The sequence below is a fragment of the Tachypleus tridentatus genome, chromosome 2 (genome assembly GCF_004210375.1).
Source record: "Tachypleus tridentatus isolate NWPU-2018 chromosome 2, ASM421037v1, whole genome shotgun sequence".
NCBI classification, from domain to species: domain Eukaryota; kingdom Metazoa; phylum Arthropoda; class Merostomata; order Xiphosura; family Limulidae; genus Tachypleus; species Tachypleus tridentatus.
The window spans coordinates 155,342,156-155,365,866 of NC_134826.1; the positions used below are offsets into that span (position 1 = coordinate 155,342,156).

Consider the following 23,711-nt stretch of genomic DNA (forward strand, 5'->3'; position numbering starts at 1 on the left):
AGCTCAAGAGTTGGCGGTGAGTGGTGACGATTAGCTACCTTCCCTCTAGTCTTACACTGGAAAATTGGGGAGGTCTAGCGCATGTAGCCCTCGTGTAGCTTTTCGCGAAATTCAAAAGCAAAAAAACAAACTTTGCGCGAAGATTCCAAAAAAACAACAACTACACGTACTGTAGTAAGAAGATAACCGAGAAGGGAGTCAGGTTTCTTCATCACAAACAGGGAGAATTTCTAAGAAACTCTTCATAAAAAAGTCGAGTTACATTTGCAAGAATGTAGCATTCAGTTCTCTTTACATATGTGGTATGTTCATGTTAGGATAATTAGCCTTAATTCACTTCCGTGTTTATTCAACTAACTGGGAACGAACTATTAAATGTGATCTATTCATTTAAATTTTTTTTAGTTTCCTATTCTCCTGGCTATATTTGGTGATCTGTAAAGTATTTTGTTTCATATCACAAAGTTGTGTACACATGTTCTTAAGCAACTCCCACTGTAATCTCCATATTGCTATGTTCTCTCCTCACGTGACCACGAAATTAAATTCTGTGTGCCGGACAAAGGTATCAAGAGATTTACTAAACCTGATTGCCAGTTAAGGGTATCAATAGTTTTACTAAACGTGAGTGCCAAATAAAGGTATCAAAAGTTTTACTAAACCTGAGTACCCGATAAAGTATCAGTAGTTTTACTAAACTTGAGTGACGGATAAAGTATCAGTAATTTTACTAAATCTGAGTGCGGGATAAAGTATCAATAGTTTTATTAAACCTGAGTGCTGGATAACGTATCAATAGTTTACTAAACCTGAGTGCTGGATAACGTATCAATAGTTTACTAAACCTGAGTGCTGGATAAAGTATCAGTAGTTTTACTAAATCTGAGTGCCGGATAAAGGTATCAATAGTTTTACTAAACCTGAGTGCCAAATGAAGGTATCAATAGTTTTACTAAACCTGAGTGCCGAATGAAGGTATCAATAGTTTTATTAAACCTGAGTGCCGAATGAAGGTATCAATAGTTTTAATAAACCTGAGTGCCGGAAAAAGTATCAATAGTTTTAATAAACCTGAGTGCCGGATAAAGTATCAATAGTTTTACTAACTCTGAGTGCTGGATAAAGGTATTAATAGTTTTACTAAACCTGAGTGCTGGATAAAGTATCAATAGTTTTACTAAATCTGATTGCTGGATAAAGTATCAATAGTTTTACTAAATCTGAGTGCCGGATAAAGGTGTGAATAGTTTTACTAAACCTGAGTGCTGGAAAATATCAATAGTTTTACTAAACCTGAGTGCTGGATAAAGGTGTGAATAGTTTTACTAAACCTGAGTGCTGGATAAAGGTGTGAATAGTTTTACTAAACCTGTGTGCTGGATAAAGGTATCAATAGATTTAACAAACCTGAGTGCTGGATAAAGTATCCATAGTTTTACTAACTCTGATTGCTGGATAAAGTATCAATAGTTTTACTAAACCTGAGTGCTGGATAAAGTATCCATAGTTTTACTAAACCTGAGTGCTGGATGAAGTATCAATAGTTTTACTAAACCTGAGTGCTGGATAAAGTATCAATAGTTTTACTAAACCTGAGTGCTGGATAAAGTATCAATAGTTTTACTAAACCTTAGTGCTGGATAAAAGAATCAATAGTTTCACTAAACCTGAGTGCCGAATGAAGGTATCAATAGTTTTACTAAATCTGAGTGCTGGATAAAGTATCAATAGTTTTACTAAACCTGAGTGCTGGATAAAGTATCAATAGTTTTACTAAACCTTAGTGCTGGATAAAAGAATCAATAGTTTCACTAAACCTGAGTGCCGAATGAAGGTATCAATAGTTTTACCAAACCTGAGTGCTGGATAAAGTATCAATAGTTTTACTAAACCTGAGTGCTGGATAAAGGTATCAATAGTTTTACTAAATCTGAGTGCTGGATAAAGGAATCAATAGTTTTACTAAACCTGAGTGCTGGATAAAGGTATCAATAGTTTTACTAAACCTGAGTGCTGGATAAAGTATCAATAGTTTTACTAAACCTGAGTGCTGGATAAAGTATCAATAGTTTTACTAAATCTGAGTTCTGGATAAAGGTATCATTTGTTTTACTAAACCTGAGTGCTGGATAAAGGTATCATTTGTTTTACTAAACCTGAGTGCTGGATAAAGTATCAATAGTTTTACTAAATCTGAGTTCTGGATAAAGGTATCATTTGTTTTACTAGACCTGAGTGCTGGATAAAGTATCAATAGTTTTACTAAACCTGAGTGCTGGATAAAGTATCAATAGTTTTACTAAATCTGAGTTCTGGATAAAGGTATCAATAGTGTTACTAGACCTGAGTGCTGGATAAAGTATCAATAGTTTTACTAAACCTCAGTGCCGGATAAAGGTATCAATAGTTTTACTAGACCTGAGTGCTGGATAAAGTATCAATAGTTTTACTAAACCTCAGTGCCGGATAAAGGTATCAATAGTTTTACTAAACCTGAGTGCTGGATAAAGGTATCAATAGTTTTACTAAACCTGAGTGCTGGATAAAGTATCAATAGTTTTACTAAATCTGAGTTCTGGATAAAGGTATCATTTGTTTTACTAGACCTGAGTGCTGGATAAAGTATCAATAGTTCTACTAAACCTCAGTGCCGGATAAAGGTATCAATAGTTTTACTAAACCTGAGTGCTGGATAAAGTATCAATAGTTTTACTAAATCTGAGTTCTGGATAAAGGTATCAATAGTGTTACTAGACCTGAGTGCTGGATAAAGTATCAATAGTTTTACTAAACCTCAGTGCCGGATAAAGGTATCAATAGTTTTACTAAACCTCAGTGCCGGATAAAGGTATCAATAGTTTTACTAAACCTGAGTGCTGGATAAAGTATCAATAGTTTTACTAAATCTGAGTTCTGGATAAAGGTATCAATAGTGTTACTAGACCTGAGTGCTGGATAAAGTATCAATAGTTTTACTAAACCTCAGTGCCAGATAAAGGTATCAATAGTTTTACTAGACCTCAGTGCCGGATAAAGGTATCAATAGTTTTACTAAACCTGAGTGCTGGATAAAGGTATCAATAGTTTTACTAAACCTGAGTGCTGGATAAAGTATCAATAGTTTTACTAAATCTGAGTTCTGGATAAAGGTATCAATAGTGTTACTAGACCTGAGTGCTGGATAAAGTATCAATAGTTTTACTAAACCTCAGTGCCGGATAAAGGTATCAATAGTTTTACTAGACCTGAGTGCTGGATAAAGTATCAATAGTTTTACTAAACCTCAGTGCCGGATAAAGATATCAATAGTTTTACTAAACCTGAGTGCTGGATAAAGGTATCAATAGTTTTACTAAACCTGAGTGCTGGATAAAGTATCAATAGTTTTACTAAATATGAATGCCGGATAAAGGTATCAATAGTTTTACTAAACCTGAGTGCTGGATAAAGTATCAATAGTTTTACTAAATATGAATGCCGGATAAAGATATCAATAGTTTTACTAAATATGAATGCCGGATAAAGATATCAATAGTTTTACTAAACATCTTTTTTATTCCTGACGAATGTTGTCGTGTTTATTTTTCTTATAGCACAGCCACATCCGGAATCGAACCTCTGAGTTTACCGCTGTCCCACTGTGGGATTTCTTGACGAAGATATAGATTGAAGAAAGAAACATACAGTCAGGTAGTGACCCTCCTTCCTTATCTTTCAGGGTTAAAGAATTTAGATGTTAAAAGTTAATAAACAGCGAGGTTTGTAGTACAGTTATCCTGTAGTGGTAAGTTAATGATCAGTAAACTGTTTATTCACAAAGTCTTCCACCATGTTATCACAAAATAACGATATGATAAAGTACACGGTTTTTAACATACTTTGTCCTATGCTCGGAATCTCAGGAACTATACTGTAAACTACACTATTTCATATCTTAATAGTGTCTTCCACTAAGTAACTAGATATTAATGGCTCTTTCGGCTTTAGATTATACCTTTTGTCTTCCACCCTGTTTTATCGCAAATAAACCTGTGTATATTAGACTATATCTCCTCTCTTCCATCCTATTTCATCGGATGTAAACCTGTGTACTATGTTCGTACACTCTACTGTTTGTTGTGACTTTGATGTTTTTATAAAACGTCACATTGTTTCAGTAACTTTAAGTGTTCTGTTTGGAACAGTGAATAAAACAAACATAAAGAAGATATACATTCGTTAATAAACGATTGTGTCAGATTTAAGTTATCCACTACAATGGAGAAGTCACCACGGAATGAAAACACCGGAAACCAGAAATAAATAGTAAAGTTTCCTGATGGCGGATGGGGTTGGGCTGTTGTGTTTGGTATCGTCCTAAACAACTTCTTCCTTAATGGTCAGCTGAGAGCGAGCGGTGTCTACCTGGCGCTCCTAACAGAATACCATGGGGTTGGTCCGGAGCGGTTGGCATGGATGGCCTCAATCCAGTCAGGAATGATGTGTTTGTTTGGTAAGTACAACCTGTTCCAGTTAGAAATACACAAACAGTTCTACTGATTCAACATCTAATCTTGATAATAAAATACTTTAAGAAGTGGTGTGATTCAGTATTGTTAACTTCGCATCTCTCACAAAGATACCATTTGTGACAGAAATATTTTCCAGCCACATCCATCAACTTGTTCGAGACAGTTCTTTATACCAGTTGCCAGTTCTGCGGCTGAACTTTGTGCAGGAATAAACCTAATTAGTTTTTATCAAGCACGTGTCTTGCACCCCGAGAAACTAGTGGCACAACTAATTTTAAAACTATTATGGTGTTCAGTGTAACTGCAGTTTTACTGAAATAGTTATGAAAAAAAAACAGACGTTCACATAAGCCCGCTATACATATGAAAACAAGCAAAGAGTCAATAAAAGGTCCGTTCACGTAAACCCACACTTTAAAGCTACCACAAGAAGACTACAGTTATGAGAACTTCGGTTTATGGTTGAAAGTGACCATAATAAGAGGTTTTGCTTGTTTGTTTTAAGTCGAATAATGAGTTGTTTGTGCTTATATTACTCGGTTTTAGTAATATAAGCCCTCAGCCATCAGGGGAAACGGTACTTAACTGATGAAACAATCCATTCAATCATTATAAGAAAAACAAATTAACATTATACTGATTCAATACACGCGGTAGTGGATCGCGCGAACAGTGCAAAGTAAACACGTGCGCCCCAAAACATGGACCATTTATACCCGAAATGACTGTGCGAGAAACGAACCCACGGTAAGAACATAGATAGATATTCGATACTAGAAACTATCTTCATATTAATATTACTACTTCTTTAAAATTAAATCATGACTTCCTTAAATTAATATCACTAATAGGTCCAGCATGGTCAGGTGGTTAGGACACTCGACTCACAATCTGAGGGTGGCGGATTGAAATCCCCGTTACATCAAACATGCTCAGCCATTCAGCCGTGAGGGAGTTATAAAGTTATGAACAATCCCGTCATTCGTTGGCAAAAGAGTAGCCCTACAGTTGGCGATGAGTGGTGATGACTAGCTGCATTTCCTCTAGTCTTATACTGCTAAATTAGGGACGGCTGGAGCAGATAGTCTTCGCATAGCTTTGCGTGAAATTCAAAACAAACAAACATCACGACTTCCTTTAAACGACTATCACTACTTCAAATTAATATCATTACTCTCTTAGCGGTGGGTAAGACGAGCTGTCCTCCCTTGAGTTTTACACTGCTAAATTTTGTTTCTTCTGAATTTCGCGCAAAGGCTACACGAGGGTTATTTGCGCTAGCCGTCTCTGATTTAGCAGTGTAAAACTAGAGGGAAGGCAGCTAGTCATCCCTACCCACCGCCAACTCTTGTGTTACTCTTTTGCCAACGAATAGTGAGATTGATCATCACATTATAACGCCTCCACGGTTGAACTGGTGAGTATGTTTAATATATGACGAGGACTCGAATCCGCCACCCTCATATTACAAGTCGACCGCCCTAACAACTTGTCCATGCTGGGGCCTGCATTTGGGTTGATAAGTAATTCATACTATCGTAATAAATTGACAACGATGACAACAGACTCATTCTGGTAATTCATACTATTGTACTATCTTTAACATGACAACAAAATAATTCAACACCAATTATGTTGATAAAGTTAACTTTTTCTAGTATGGAATTTTTAAACTTTGTATCCAAAAATATTGTCTTGGCTGCATTACGATATTAGTTCTTTTAGTCGTGGTTCGTATAACAATCAACGTTATTTCTTGGTCGCTCTTTTTATTTTGTACAGCTAAGATGTTTTTGTGATAGATTAACTATGCTCATTAACTTGTATATATTTTTTGTCTTGACCTGTGTAAATAACTTGCATTGAGCAGAAGTTCATGTTGAAACACATTCCAAACTATCAAACTAAACCTAAAGTTTATTTAAACCTACTTTCAAGACTATAAAACTAAGCCTAAAGTTTATTTAAACCTACTTTCAAGACTATCAAACTAAGCCTAAAGTTTATTTAAACCGACTTTCAAGACTATCATATTAAGGATAAAGTTTATTTAAACCCACTTTCAAGGCTAACAAAATAAGCCTAAAGTTTATTCAAACCTACTTTCAAGACTATCAAAATAAGTGCGAAGTTTTGACAAGTTCAGTTTATGTAAACCACACTTCAAAACGACCTCAGTCAGGTAAACATGTACTTAAAACGAAACAAGCATTATTTTTGAAGAAATCGACTTACAAAAGTATGAACTTCAAAACTACCAACACTAGACAGCAATTATGAAAAAATTAGTTTAAGTAAAATTTAAAACTGCAGTAAGTTTATTTTTTGGCGGTAAAATAACAGTAATGTTAACCGCATACCTTTATGGACGACATAGTTTAAAGTAAGTTAGCAGGATATTTTGTCACCTCTCGTTTTTGATGAAAATAGACATTTACAAAGCGTAACTTCTAAGACAAAAGACACATCTCGAAGATAGGACACGTTATGTTTTCACCACAGAAACAGATAGGGCCAAAATGAGAAACGAACAGACTTATCACAAATTAAAATGAATGTGCTCAAAAATAATACGGAGAGATGCACAATCCGCTTTTTCTAGTTACTGCTTCAGTCCGTTGGTGTTTTTTAAACGTTGCTAGACTGAAATAAATGTGACTAATGGGTGTTGTTTTGAATTAAGCACAAAGCTACACAAGGGGCTCTCTATGCTCTTCCCACCACGGGTATCGAAACCCGGTGTTTAGTGTTAGAAGTCCACAGACATACCGCTAAGCCACTGGGGAGCATTAATGAGCGTAATCTACTGAAAAATGTAGTTAAATAATTCAGCCAACACCAGAAAATGTGTTTAACACTAATGGATGCGTAAACTAGATTGAAAGAATAATTAAATATGGTCCTTATCGTTGGATTTTTTTTTAAATGTTAGAAATCAAAATGACTACTGCGTTTTCCTGAAAACTCTAGTTAAATAAAATTAATCATGTGTTTGTTATTACTTAACATTTAATATCTAAGTTAAAATTCATAAAATCAAAAGTAATAAGAACCTTATCTTGATATCTATTCAAGGTGTTTGGATTACGTTATAATTCTAGTCAAAGTCGGTATTGTAAGAAAGACTAGTTGAAAGCAATAAAATATGAGATTTTATAATTTGTTTAATACATCCCAACAAACTTTATAAAAAATAATGATGCTAAAAACTTATGAGTGAAAGCCAATAAGAATATATGTCTAATTTTCATGTTAATAATTCTAGGTGGTTATTTTCTAAGAAAATATTTTTTTTTATAACAATGCTTGAACAGTTAGCTAAGATGTTTCTTTACATTAATGTAACATAAATAAAGTTGATTAAAAAATACATTTATTTGTTTTTGTTAAGCACAAAGCCACTTAACTATGCCCTGCCAACCACAGGTATCGAAGCCCAGTTTTTAACATTGTAAGCTTATAGACTTATCGTTGAGCCATTGGGGCAAATTATCTCCACAAAAGTCTAATTCACGCCGTTACAATTGTCGTCAAACGATTTTATAACATAAGGAGCTCAGCAATCACAATTATATTTCTCGTGTCCCAGTTGGCTCGAAGATTTATGGTATTAAACAAAAGGCCTTGTTGGCACTAAATAAGGCACACATATTGACATATTAATATATAACCTTCTTTATTTTCATTCAGAAGGTTTATTTAATAATAGTTATACTGCTGTCAATACAGGTTCCATGGCGACTGGCTTGGCTCGTCTCACGAGCCCAAGGAAGGTTGCCTTTTGTGCAGGAATCAGCTTTTCTTCAGGGTTAATCGTCTCCAGCTTCTCCACTGACGTCACAGTTCTTTATTTCTCTTTAAGCTTTCTTGGAGGTGGGTGTCATAATTTCATTTTCCTAGTTTTGTGTATGTTGGACTGTTTAGTCTAGATATTATTATTTAATTTTTTTTTGCGAGTTAATATTTAATGACTTTTAGTTTTCATAACAAGAATGTTAAAAGTTAATTAGTTTAAAGGTAATAATTATCACAAGTGTGGTTGGATAACTTGGAAAGAGTTGTGCGTTGTGTGTGTGTTTCAGTTGTTTTAGTGTTGTTGATGCTAAGTTATTCGAATATTCGATACTATTCTCTTTACCTTATATGAATACTGTTACATTATATGCTGCTCGCATAGTTTGTCGAAAATTCAGAGAACAAAGTAAATATAGGTGGCTCGCGGGCGCAAGTTAAGAAACATAGTAGAGAAAAGTGGAGTTCAGTTAGAAAATTAGTTAGCGAAAGAAACGTACAGTCAGCTGAAGTGTGACTGATGAGCCGTAACAGACGATATTTTAATGAGCTGTATAGAGTAATAAAGCTAAGGAGAATAACTTATTTTATCAAGTAGTGTTTTACAGTAATTGAATCAATTTATTGGACTTTGACAGCAAGAAAAGAATTATTTAGAGTTTAAGATACAACTGTGGTATCCTATTGTGTCAAACATGTTGTACATAGGTTTGACTTGTTTTGTATTAAAACAAGTGAATTGTACATAGGTTTGACTTGTTTTGTATTAAAACAAGTGAATATTATGTTGTTCATTTCATGTTCGAATTTATCGTCAACAAGATACGTTCATTAACTGTAAAAGAATCTCCAGTCAACTACAAACTTAAAACCCTGACATTTGGCAAGCTAGCTAGGATTATACAGTGGTAAATGGCAGTATAAATATATGTAAATGACAGAGAAAAGAAGTCGGTTTATATACACTGAACAATGAAAACAGTGTATAAGTTATGTTGTACAACTATATCAGATGAGTTTGATAAATGAATAGAAGAAGGTGAGCATTTAGTGTTAGAAAACTACGAGAGTTTGTTAAACAACAGCAATAACTAGATAGAAAGAACGTAAGAAGAGATAAGAGGAAGGAATAAAAAAGAGAGAAAGAATCAGAGCACGAGGATAGAAAGAAAGAAGAAACTGAGAGCCAAACTTGGGATTGTGAATCTCATCCAACAGAAAGATGAATGTTCCAAGAATGACAATTATATCAGGGCATGCCGATCCAATCTGTCCAAATTTGACGAGCATGAAGATGACATGGATGTTTTCCTGGAGAGAAATGAAAGATTTGTTCAAAAACACCACTTGGATAAAGGTGACTGGCAGTCTGTCTCAGCCAACTTCCCACACAAAAAGTCCTACAAGTATATGTAGTCATCGTCATGAAGTCAGAAAATGCCGTGAAGTTTAACAAATTAAAAGTGCCATTGCTGACGATATGACGAAGGTTTTCATCAAACGTTCAGAGAAGTTAAACCTGAAATTGAAGGGAACTGAAAAAATTGTATATCAGTTTGTGGCACATTTAGGATGATACTTTATAAGATGGACTAAGTGTGACAGTAATTTTTAAGGACTGTCAGAACTACTGATTAGTGAATAGTTTGTGTGCACGTGCACAACCGATATATTACCGTTCCTAAAGGAGATAACACCAAAAGACATAGACGAGATGATCTAGCTGGCAGAATAACATAAAAAAGCCCATGGAGAAGGTATAAATAAGGAAGCCCATGGTATAATAAGTCAGCTGAAGCTACATTCAAATATGGAAACAAAAACCAATATTCTCAACACAAGTCAGCTGAAGCTACATTCAAATATGGAAACGAAAACCAATATTCTTTACACAAGTCAGCTGGAGCTACATTCAAATATGGAAACAAAAACCAATATTCTCAACACGAGTCAGCTGGAGCTACATTCAAATATGGAAACAAAAACCAATATTCTCAACACAAGCTAGCTGGAGCTACATTCAAATATGGAAATGAAAACCAATATTCTCAACACAAGCCAGCTGGAGCTACATTCAAATATGGAAACAAAAACCAATATTCTCAACACAAGCCAGCTGGAGCTACTTTCAAATATGGAAACAAAAACCAATATTCTCAACACAAGTCAGCTGGAGCTACATTCAAATATGAAAACAAACACCAATATTCTCTACACAAGCCAGCTGGAGCTACATTCAAATATGGAAACAAAAACCAATATTCTCAACACAAGCCAGCTGGAGCTACATTCAAATATGGACACAAACACCAATATTCTCAACACAAGCCAGCTGGAGCTACATTCAAATATGGAAACAAAAACCAATATTCTCAACACGAGTCAGCTGAAGCTACATTCAAATATGGAAACAAACACCAATATTCTCGACACAAGTCAGCTGAAGCTACATTCTAATATGGAAACAAAAACCAATATTCTCAACACAAGCCAGCTGGAGCTACATTCAAATATGGAAACAAAAACCAATATTCTCAACACGAGTCAGCTGAAGCAACATTCAAATATGGAAACAAACACCAATATTCTCGACACAAGTCAGCTGAAGCTACATTCTAATATGGAAACAAAAACCAATATTCTCAACACAAGTCAGCTGGAGCTACATTCAAATATGGAAACAAAAACCAATATTCTCAACACAAGCTAGCTGGAGCTACATTCAAATATGGAAATGAAAACCAATATTCTCAACACAAGCCAGCTGGAGCTACATTCAAATATGGAAACAAAAACCAATATTCTCAACACAAGCCAGCTGGAGCTACTTTCAAATATGGAAACAAAAACCAATATTCTCAACACAAGCCAGCTGGAGCTACATTCAAATATGGAAACAAAAGCCAATATTCTCAACACAAGCCAGCTGGAGCTACATTCAAATATGGAAACAAAAACCAATATTCTCAACACAAGTTAGCTGGAGCTACATTCAAATATGGAAACAAAAACCAATATTCTCAACACAAGCCAGCTGGAGCTACTTTCAAATATGGAAACAGAAACCAATATTCTCAACACAAGCCAGCTGGAGCTACATTCAAATATGGAAACAAAAACCAATATTCTCAACACAAGCCAGCTGGAGCTACATTCAAATATGGAAACAAAACCAATGTTCTCAACACAAGTCAGCTGAAGCTACATTCAAATATGGAAACAAAAACCAATATTCTCAACACGAGTCAGCTGGAGCTACATTCAAATATGGAAACAAAAACCAATATTCTCAACACAAGCCAGCTGGAGCTACATTCAAATATGGAAACAAAACCAATGTTCTCAACACAAGTCAGCTGAAGCTACATTCAAATATGGAAATAAAAACCAATATTCTCAACACGAGTCAGCTGAAGCAACATTCAAATATGGAAACAAACACCAATATTCTCGACACAAGTCAGCTGAAGCTACATTCAAATATGGAAACAAAAGCCAATATTCTCAACACAAGTCAGCTGGAGCTACATTCAAATATGGAAACAAAAACCAATATTCTCAACACAAGCTAGCTGGAGCTACATTCAAATATGGAAATGAAAACCAGTATTCTCAACACAAGCCAGCTGGAGCTACATTCAAATATGGAAACAAAAACCAATATTCTCAACACAAGCCAGCTGGAGCTACTTTCAAATATGGAAACAAAAACCAATATTCTCAACACAAGCCAGCTGGAGCTACATTCAAATATGGAAACAAAAGCCAATATTCTCAACACAAGCCAGCTGGAGCTACATTCAAATATGGAAACAAAAACCAATATTCTCAACACAAGTCAGCTGGAGCTACATTCAAATATGGAAACAAAAACCAATATTCTCAACACAAGCCAGCTGGAGCTACATTCAAATATGGAAACAAAACCAATGTTCTCAACACAAGTCAGCTGAAGCTACATTCAAATATGGAAATAAAAACCAATATTCTCAACACGAGTCAGCTGAAGCTACATTCAAATATGGAAACAAACACCAATATTCTCGACACAAGTCAGCTGAAGCTACATTCTAATATGGAAACAAAAACCAATATTCTCAACACAAGCCAGCTGGAGCTACATTCAAATATGGAAACAAACACCAATATTCTCGACACAAGTCAGCTGAAGCTACATTCAAATATGGAAACAAAAACCAATATTCTCAACACAAGTCAGCTGAAGCTACATTCAAATATGGAAACGAAAACCAATATTCTTTACACAAGTCAGCTGAAGCTACATTCAAATGTGGAAACAAAAACCAATATTCTCAACACAGGCCAGCTGGAGCTACATTCAAATATGGAAACAAAAACCAATATTCTCGACACAAGTCAGCTGAAGCAACATTCAAATATGGAAACAAACACCAATATTCTCGACACAAGTCAGCTGAAGCTACATTCTAAAATGGAAACAAAAACCAATTTCTCAACACGAGTCAGCTGAAGCTACATTCAAATATGGAAACAAACACCAATATTCTCGACACAAGTCAGCTGAAGCTACATTCTAATATGGAAACAAAAACCAATATTCTCAACACAAGCCAGCTAGAGCTACATTCAAATATGGAAACAAAAACCAGTATTCTTTACACAAGTCAGCTGAAGCTACATTCAAATGTGGAAACAAAAACCAATATTCTCAACACAAGCCAGCTGGAGCTACATTTAAATATGGAAACAAAAACCAATATTCTCAACACGAGTCAGCTGAAGCAACATTCAAATATGGAAACAAACACCAATATTCTCGACACAAGTCAGCTGAAGCTACATTCTAAAATGGAAACAAAAACCAATTTCTCAACACGAGTCAGCTGAAGCTACATTCTAATATGGAAACAAAAACCAATATTCTCAACACAAGCCAGCTGGAGCTACATTCAAATATGGAAACAAACACCAATATTCTCGACACAAGTCAGCTGAAGCTACATTCAAATATGGAAACAAAAACCAATATTCTCAACACAAGTCAGCTGAAGCTACATTCAAATATGGAAACGAAAACCAATATTCTTTACACAAGTCAGCTGAAGCTACATTCAAATGTGGAAACAAAAACCAATATTCTCAACACAAGCCAGCTGGAGCTACATTCAAATATGGAAACAAAAACCAATATTCTCAACACGAGTCAGCTGAAGCAACATTCAAATATGGAAACAAACACCAATATTCTCGACACAAGTCAGCTGAAGCTACATTCTAAAATGGAAACAAAAACCAATTTCTCAACACAAGCCAGCTGGAGCTACATTCAAATATGGAAACAAACACCAATATTCTCAACACAAGTCAGCTGAAGCTACATTGAAATGTGGAAACAAACACCAATATGTTACTACCAGAAGAAACGGGCTAGGCTTGGCAAGGTGGTTAAGACACTCTACTCGTAATTTGAGGGTCGTGGGCTCGAATCCCCGTCGTACCAAACATGCTCGCTCTTTCAGCAATGGGGGCATTATAATGTTACGGTGAACCCCACTATTCGTTGATAAAAGAGTAGCCTAAGAGTTGGCAGTAAGTGATGAAGACTAGCTGCTTTCCCTCTAGTCTTACGCTGCTAAATTAAGAATGCAGATAGCTCTCATGTAGCTTTGCGCGAAAACAATCAAACCAGAAGAAACATAATCATGAAAACATTTAAGATTCTGCACAAGTAAGAAATGCCATTTCCGTTATTGATAAATATATGACTGGTGGTCAGCTAAAATTAGCAAATGAATCAACAGTGATAGTAGTGATTAAAGCATGTGATAAACATAGATAGGTGATACAAAATCACAACTTGCCACTGGGAGAAGAATTTAGGGACCAGAAAGTGAAGGCCTTATGAAACACTAGATGTAGTAGTGCAGCTATGAGAACAAGTCTGATATCTTATGGCCATATGACAGGCAAAGTACATCTGTGTGAGGTATTTGATGGAGCAGTGAGAAAGTATCCCATAGCAAAAATGAAGGTGGATACATTATATTACATGGGCGTTCTTGAGAGTCCATGTGTATGAAGACTCTCATCTATGAATTGGTGATTAGAAATTTAGAGAAACCAAACAGAAAGTAGACTGATAGCATATGGATTTTGCTAGAGCCATACAAGTGTCAAAAGGCAACATCCATAATTTAGCCTTGGAGGAACTGAAGGATGCACAGAAGAAAGACCCTTCAATGCACTAACTTTGGAACAATGTCCGGGAGAAATTTGTGTACAAGAAAAAGGGGAAAGGTGCGTAACGAATAGAGGACATGAAGGAGGTACCAGGTACTAGGGAAATTAAACATATCACAGTACCAACAGAATACTGGACTCAATTGACGAAGCTAGCTCATAAGTCGATTTTGGGAGAATACCTAGGAGCAAAGAAGAATGCAGACAGAATCAACAGCAACTTCCATTGGTTGGAGGTCATCAGAGATGTCAGAATATTCTGCAGATCATGTGACATCTCCAAAATGACCATATTTAGAGTGAAGGTAGCAAAGGTGCCACTTGGTGAGATGTCTGTCATAGAAAAAATGTTCAACAGAGTAACTATGGATGTAGTTGGACTACTAGCATCTGTTTCTGACAAGAGAAACTGGTATGTGCTGAAATTAGTTAACTATACGACATGTTATCCAGAAGATAGAGACAAAGAGAAGCAGAAAACTTTCTGGAAATGTGTTGTACAATAGGATTTCCAAAAGAAGTCATAAGTGGCAGAAGGACCAAGCTTACTTCAGAACGTGGGCAGACTCATGTAGCTCTTAACCATCCTGTACAATGTAATGGAGTTTGTGAGAGAATCAATGGTGTCTTAAAGAGTATGCTGAAGAAGATATACTAAGGGAGGCCATGTGACTGGGACAAGTATTTTCAGGAAGTATTGTTTACCTATCAAGAAGTCTCACAAGCAAGTACATGATTTTCACCTTTCTATTCACAATATAAAAGTAAGAAACACATACCAGTACGTGTTAGGTCTCAGAAACCGAATTAAAGGAGACCTATTAACTTATTCGAGAGAGCTTGTATGCATCTCAAGACAGTCAATGGCACTTCTATGACAAAGAGACCAAGGACTGATGTTTTTAGGTCGGACAGAGGGTCTTAGGTCTACTACTCACAGACAACAACAAATCATCCTGCAGTGAAAAGTATCTTTTAAAGTAGGGAAATAATTAACAGAATGGACTATAAGGTGAAAGTAAATGGGTAGACCTAGACCATGCTAAGCTGTTGAAGAGGTACTTTGACCTACTAGACCTAAACACCACTGGGTAGAGATGAGACATATAAAGGTGCCAACATTAGTGAAAACTGACTGGTAAGCACAAGAAAGAGCTACGAGATGTACTGTGTCAGTACACAGCTATCTTCTCGGATACACCAGAAAAGGTAGACCTTGTGCTAAACAAATTCGAAATCACAACCAAGGATCCAGTCCAGGTGAAGCTCTGTCAAATGCCTTATGCAATGAGAGACATGATAAAGCCGAAAATAGTGGCAATGTTGCAAGATGCCTTATGCAATGAGAGACATGATAAAGCTAAAAATTGTGGCAAGATGGAATAATGAAACCTTCAAATTTAGCCTACTTTTACCAGTGGTGATCATGAAAAATAGGAATAGAGCAAATCACTCTGAACAAAATTCAGAAAGCTGAACCTCGTGATGAAGTTTGACCCTGAACCTGTGAGAAACATGGAAGCCATCATGGCAAAACAGAATGGAACAGGTTCTTTTCAAAGGCTGACCCCAGTAAAGGCTATTGAAAAATCCCAGTTGAGACACTTTATACAGCATTTGTGGCATGAGGTATACGCCACTAATTTAAGAGGATGCTATTTTGGTTATCCAATATAGCAGCAACATTCAACCACGTGATGAAGAAGATGCTACATAACAGCACCCATACTGAGCATTATGTGGAAGACATTTTGTCACACACTGTAAGGTAGAAAGACCGCTTGTAGAAAGTTAAATTTTTATATGATTTAAAAACTATTGTAATATTTTTCTAGAAGAAGAGATTATTGTTTGTTGTACAATAATTTTTATTGTAAGCATAATTATTTAATTTATTTTGTGAGTTAATAGTTAACGATTGTTCAGTCTTTCATAACTAGAGTGTTAAAAGTTAATTATTTTAAAGTCGATAGTTAGGGAAAGATTGGTTGTGTAACTACATAGTGCGTGTTTCTCAACTGTGAGAGAAGTGGAGACACTTTAGACAGTTAGGGAAAGATTGGTTGTGTAACTACATAGTGTGTATTCTTCAACTGTGATAGAAGTGGAGACACTTTAGACAGGGAAAGATTGGTTGTGTAACTACATAGTGTGTGTTACTATGATAGTATTGTTGACTCCAAGTTATTTTATGTAATGAAAGTGTTTATCATTTACAAACACTACTTTATTACTCACAGCAAACGGGTATTAACTGGTACTGGTTCTTACTGGCACTTGTACTTACTAGTACTGATATTTACTGCTACTGGTACTTATTGATACTTGTACTTACTGGTACGGGTTCTTACTGTCACTTGTACTTACTGGTACTGGTGCTTACTGGCACTTGTACTTACTGGTAGTTCTACTTACTTGTACTTACTTGCACTTGTACTTACTGGTACTGTTGCTTACTGACACTTGTACTTACTGGTACTGATGCTTACTAGCACTTGTACTGGTACTTACTGGCACTTGTATTCACCCCAGGTAGAACCACAATCATGTACAGTTAGAGATTACACATATAATTTATTATACACTGTTATACTGGTTCGTATGCATTACTGTAAGTCCATCTACTTACTGAGAGACAATTTCTGAAGTTAATATTTAAAACGCCCTACAGTTACTGTGACAAAATGTTGGTCCAGTTCTTACCAGGCATGGTGTACCTGTTCTGTCACACTTGTGTGTATGTACATTCAATCTGATTCTATCATTAGATAAGACTTAATTTATTTCAATTTTTAAAGAAAAAGAAACATCATGAGCATTTGTTAATAACCACATTTATAACTGTAAACTCGTATTAAAATAATTTATATAAATGAATGTCTATTTTAGGCTTATCAACAGCTCTAGCATACTTTCCGGGTTTGTGATGTTATCGGATTACTTCGAGAAAAGACGAGCATTAGCCAATGGAATAGGTAACAGTGGAATTTCCCTGGGAGGTATCGTTCAACCATTAGTGATCAACTTTTAGCTGCAGAATATGGTGTTCAGGGGCTCTGCTCATCATGGGAGCACTGGTGCTACATGGCTGTTTTGGTGCTATGTTATGGCAACCTGTTGAATGGCACCAGAGGGCAGTAGCTTCAAAAGAGAATTTCTCAAATAACAAAATTGTCAATTTACACAAATTAAATGTTTCAACGAGTGTTCTAAATGACCAAGATAAAATGGTAAATAACATTAAATCTGAGGAAAATTTAGGAATAAATACCCAACAGTACCAAAGAAACCCGGGAATCAATAGTGAACAGTACGAAAGAAACCCAGGAATCAACAGTGAACAGTACCAAAAAAACCCAGGAATCAATAGTGAGCAGTATGAAAAAAAACCAGGAATCAATAGTGAACAGTACGAAAAAAACCCAGGAATCAATAGTGAACAGTACCAAAGAAACCCAGGAATCAATAGTGAACAGTACGAAAGAAACCCAGGAATGAACAGTGAACAGTACCAAAAAAACCCAGGAATCAATAGTGAACAGTATGAAAGAAACTCAGGAATCAATAGCGAACAGTACCAAAGAAACCCAGGAATCTATAGTGAACAGTACCAAAGAAACCCAGGAATCAATAGTGAACAGTACGAAAGAAACCCAGGAATTAATAGTGAACAGTACCAAAGAAACCCAGGAATCAATAGTGAACAGTACGAAAGAAACCCAGGAATTAATAGTGAACAGTACCAAAGAAACCCAGGAATCAATAGTGAACAGTACGAAAGAAACCCAGGAATTAATAGTGAACAGTACCAAAGAAACCCAGGAAGCAATAGTGAACAGTATCAAAGAAACCCAGGAATCAATAGTGAACAGTATCAAAGAAACCCAGGAATCAATAGTGAACAGTATGAAAGGAACCCAGGAATCAATAGTGAACAGTACGAAAGAAACACAGGAATTAATAGTGAACAGTACGAAATAAACCCAGGAATCAATAGTGAACAGTATCAAAGAAACCCAGGAATCAATAGTGAACAGTATGAAAGAAACACAGGAATTAATAGTGAACAGTACCAAAGAAATCCAGGTATCAATAGTGAACAGTACGAAAGAAACCCAGGAATCAATAGTGAACAGTACGAAAGAAACCCAGGAATAAATAGTGAACAGTACGAAAGAAATTCAGGAATTAATAGTGAACAGTACCAAAGAAACCCAGGAATCAATAGTGAACAGTATCAAAGAAACCCAGGAATCAATAGTGAACAGTACGAAAGAAACACAGGAATTAATGGTAAACAGTACGAAAGAAACCCAGGAATCAATGGTGAACAGTATCAAAGAAACCCAGGAATCAATAGTGAACAGTATGAAAGAAACACAGGAATTAATAGTGAACAGTACCAAAGAAACCCAGGAATCAATAGTGAACAGTACGAAAGAAACACAGGAATTAATAGTGAACAGTACGAAAAAAACCCAGGAATCAATAGTGAACAGTACCAAAGAAACCCAGGAATAAATAGTGAACAGTACGAAAGAAACCCAGGAATCAATAGTGAACAGTACCAAAGAAACCCAGGAATCAATAGCGAACAGTACCAAAGAAACCCAGGAATCAATAGTGAACAGTATCAAAGAAACCCAGGAATCAATAGTGAACAGTACGAAAGAAACACAGGAATTAATGGTGAACAGTACGAAAGAAACCCAGGAATCAATGGTGAACAGTATCAAAGAAACCCAGGAATCAATAGTGAACAGTATGAAAGAAACACAGGAATTAATGGTCAACAGTTCCAGAGAAACATGGGAATAAATAGTGAACAGTACCAAAGAAACTTAGAAATAAATAGCCAACAATTCCAAAGAAGTACAGACGTAAATACATCCGCTATTCCAAAAACGAATGATTTTAAGTTACAGTCAGATGAAAAATGCTTGAATATTGGTTTGAAAATGGACATAAGATTTTCACCAGTCAAATCTCCTCATTTTAAAAGTTCCACAACATTTACAGAAGTCGAAAACCAAGATAATTGTCGAAACAAATCATTTTGTTCCAAGTTAATTGATGTTTCATTATTAAAACAGCCGATGTGGTGGGTCCTAACATTGTCTCTTACGTCTGTTTCTGTTGGTTTTCCTGGTGCTCAGATGTTTCTTCCACTTCATGCACTCAATGCTGGACTATCTATGACCGAAGCATCATCACTGGTTTCATTTCTAGCAGGAGCCGACTTTCTTGGAAGACTGTTATTCTCTTGGTTTGCAGATTTGTCCACCTGTTCTAAAGGCTTCTGGTTCGTAGGGGGTGTTACTGTGTCAGCAGTTTCTGCTTTCACGTTTATTTTTACTCATGCTTACTATGCATTAATTTTGAACACCATTGTGTTTGGTCTTTCAATTGGATGTTTCATACCCAACTTAACACTTGTCTTTGGAGAAGCATTTGGTTCCAAGAGGTTTGCTCCAGCCTTTAGTCTATCATCAACCGTATCTACTCTCGGAGTTGTAGCCGGTCCTCCTCTGATTGGTAAGTTTTTGGATTTCCAATGGAGTTAATGAATTGAACCTTTATCAGATATTATGTATATGATATTTTGTTCAGTTGTCTTACAACACTAAATTTTCTAAATAGTTACGAACACTTATCTTAAATATTTCATGCACGATTGATAACAAAAAATTATCTTTATGCCATACAATGACATTTTAAACATGTTGCACAACTGTTTGTGATAAATCAACATCTGGATGTTGTACTGGGGTATAACTGAGCACCAATCAATTAAGTTCTACTAAGTTAGCCTCCATGAACTGACAGTTCTAGTGTACCTTCTACTAAGTTAGCCTCCATGAACTGATTACTCACATTTCTAGAAACCATGTAATACCAGTCTCAGTATAGATATAATGTCATCAGTGTGAGTCAGTAAAATTACAAATACTAAATGAGACTGTTATCATACGTACTGAAACATGTAACATGGGATAATTATCTGAGATAAACTGTTTAGCTTTATCACTAATCATTCACAGTAAGCTTGCAAGGAACATCAGACAATACATTAATAATAATGTTTATTGTGTATTAGAAGTGAAAACCTTTTTTCCATGGAGGTGAATGAAGCACCCATACATTCCTCATTATCAGGATGTGAAACGTGGAAGTTTAGTTATTTAAACAAAGTAATATTCTGCACATCAAAATCCCTCATCTTCTCGACGAACTCTTATTTGAAAAATCACGATGCTAATTCTACACTATATCAACAACCCATTTTTATGATATCTGTGGTTTGTTCTAGTGTGTTTTTAGCTAAATAAAATAAATCACTGTGATGAAACATAAATGATAATCCTCCAAGTGATTCGAGATGATACGATCATAAAATATTCTTTCATTTAGAAGTTGTACCAAAATGTTTTGCACTTCAAATCTGTAATCAAAATGCCTATAAAATCATACTGAATGATAAATATTTTGACCTAACCGTTTCTATTGCTTAAAATTGGCAGACAAAAAGTCAGTATCAGTATCCTTGAAAGGAAACTTAAACTGTACATGAATTCAAAATAGGCGATAATTAGTACATGTCATAATAAAGTTATACTAAGCTTTTTACATAGAATACTATGTCTTCCGGCTTTACTAATACAAGCAAAATAATATGAGTGATAAGCTGAGATATGTTCAGATATATGTATGGAGTTCAATGACCTCATTATCTTCAGAGTAATAGTAACACTGTTTTGGTCCGCCTACACTATCTTATAACACCATCTGCCTCCATTAGCTCACTCACTGGGAACCACACTATAATGTCACACCATTCTGTGACACGATCTACCTCCAGTATCACCCTCACTGGGAGCTACACTATAATGTCACACCATTCTGTAACACCATCTGCCTCCAGTAGCACCCTCACTGGGAGCTACACTATAATGTCACACCATTCTGTAACACCATCTGCCTCCAGTAGCACCCTCACTGGGAGCTACACTATAATGTCACACCATTCTGTGACACCATCTACCTCCAGTATCACCCTCACTGGGAGCTACACTATAATGTCACACCATTCTGTAACACCATCTGCCTCCAGTGGCACCCTCACTGGGAGCTACACTATAATGTCACACCATTCTGTAACACCATCTGCCTCCAGTAGCACCCTCACTGGGAGCTACACTATAATGTCACACCATTCTTTTCAGGAGTATGTAGAATAAATTGGTATGATTTTGAAATGTACAATATATACATGTAAATCAGAAGAAATGTTCATTTTAAGGCTTTGATTGTTACTGAAGCAAAAACAATGAAGTTGATGACATAATACCAAGTTGAGAATATTGATATATATGAATCTACATAATTTTCTGATGGTTCGCTTGTGAGCACTAACCATAGTAATGCCATCCGCCTATAGTTTCTTAGTAACACTATTTGCCTATATAAACACCACTTTTGGTTTACAACATGAAACAGACATTCCTCCTCTAGTAACAAACACTTTAGTGAGTACCACCCAATGTTTCCCATTCCCCAAGCAACACACTCTTTAAAAGCGCCCTCTTGTGTCAATTTGTGGAATTATGACGTAATCATCCCTTCCTTTTGCGTGAGGCAATAATCACAGTATAAATTCGTATCTGGATGCAAGAATAAGCCACAAACTGCTAGCATTATGAAGGGGGCAGAGTTATAATGTAATTTTGATTTATATTTTTGTTTACTAGAGGTAAGCTCTAATGGAGCCATGATGACCAGAGATCTAGGAATTTCATGAAACTTGATTGGACCTCAATAGGATCTAGAAGCTTCCTAGAACCAGTTTATTATTCGTTTGGTTATTCTTGAGCACAAAGCCACACAAAGATTTCGAAACTGCCGCACACTTGGAAACATTTCCTCCGTAAATTAACTGATTAATAATAAACACATGTATTTATTGTCCACTTCATTAAATGAGTTACTTTCCCATCACTAAATATATGACTCATTAACTGAATAATTCACGCCTTCCAAGTGGCTTACCACTAAAACCTGCAGGCTTACAACACTAAAAATCAAGTTTCGATAATCGTTGTGGAAACTTTGCTCATGAAATAGGCCTGTCAGGCAACGTAGCCTGTCCCAAGAAGTAGGCCTGGAAGGGAACGTAGACTGTCGCATGAAGTAGGCCTGCCACGGAACGAAGCCTGTCGCAAACGTTGTTGAAGATTTAAAATTATTAGCTACTTTTACGTGGATCGGCCATTGCATCAGTTTTAACAGTTAATACAATAGAATATGACTAGTGATATAACAGGTTACAAAAATAGCTTCTATTTTGAAACTCAGAACAGAGATTTGGTAATAATATTATACAATAGTTTATGTTCTTGTTTCTTATGGTACTATCATTCAGAAAGATAATTTTTTGTTTTGGAAAGTTTCTCAACAAACTTTTGTTTAATTGTTATTAATATATACCAGACAGAAGAAGGCTTAACATCAACCATCACTGTAACTACAGCAACGTCTTAAAGTTTTAATTTGCTAGACTTCGAATCATTTGTTTAATTTTTGCTGTTACTCGTTTAATTAGTAAAAGCATTTTACGACTTTGCAGGTCACCTACTGGAACATACAGGAAGCATGACAGTTTGTTACATATTTATAGGGATGGTACAGCTAATAGCAGCTAGTGGAGGAATCATTTATTTGATGGTCTGATGTGCAACTTCAACAGCTATCAAAGTGTGTTTTGATCTCCAAAACAAAACGGTGAACATTAGTAAAGTAGCTTTTCGTCTTTATATGAGAAATTTATCTGCAAAATACGAATAAAGTAAGATTTGAAACAAAGAAGCTTGCAAATTGTTTTTATTTTACATGCTTTTTTAAATTTCATAATTGCATTTTCACAATACGAGGACCCTGAAAATACCATTTCAGATAATTCGTCTCCATCAAAGCTGTGTCCCAATAGACCTTTCAGTGATTGCCAGAGATCTACACTTGAAATGTACATGAATCAACACGAAAGGTTCTCTCAAAACCTATTTGTATATGCATTTAATACTTTAAAAGTTACAGTTTAGGAGCCTAAAGCTGACGAAAGCATTACAAACCACTACAGAAGAAGGAGCATAACAGGTAATAATATTTAAAACTGGTTGTATTTTTAACATG

General features: G+C 35.8%; 1 protein-coding gene across 3 annotated transcripts; it reads left to right on the forward strand.

Annotated features, from left to right (window-relative positions):
* Positions 1 to 353: 353 nt before the first annotated feature.
* On the forward strand, positions 354 to 23,384 carry LOC143245428 (uncharacterized). Of its 3 annotated transcripts, XM_076491777.1 has the most exons (6): positions 354 to 565; positions 3,594 to 3,690; positions 4,239 to 4,492; positions 8,241 to 8,384; positions 17,415 to 20,060; positions 23,149 to 23,384. In XM_076491777.1, exons 5-6 carry the CDS (start codon positions 17,591 to 17,593, stop codon positions 23,250 to 23,252), a joined length of 2,574 nt encoding a protein of 857 aa, XP_076347892.1. In that variant the 5' UTR covers positions 354 to 565; positions 3,594 to 3,690; positions 4,239 to 4,492; positions 8,241 to 8,384; positions 17,415 to 17,590; the 3' UTR covers positions 23,253 to 23,384. The 3 variants fall into 3 exon arrangements, with proteins under 3 accessions (XP_076347892.1, XP_076347893.1, XP_076347894.1); XM_076491778.1 differs by lacking the exon at positions 4,239 to 4,492; XM_076491779.1 differs by lacking the exons at positions 354 to 565; positions 3,594 to 3,690; positions 4,239 to 4,492 and adding an exon at positions 5,164 to 5,258.
* The last annotated feature ends 327 nt before the right edge of the window (positions 23,385 to 23,711 follow it).

Excerpts from the sequence above, each read along its gene's own strand:
- LOC143245428 (XM_076491777.1), top strand. The coding sequence starts at position 17,591 with ATGGGAGCACTGGTGCTACATGGCTGTTTTGGTGCTATGTTATGGCAA. Across the intron at positions 20,061-23,148 it reads AGCCGGTCCTCCTCTGATTG|GTCACCTACTGGAACATACA; the intron begins GTAAGTTTTTGG and ends ACGACTTTGCAG.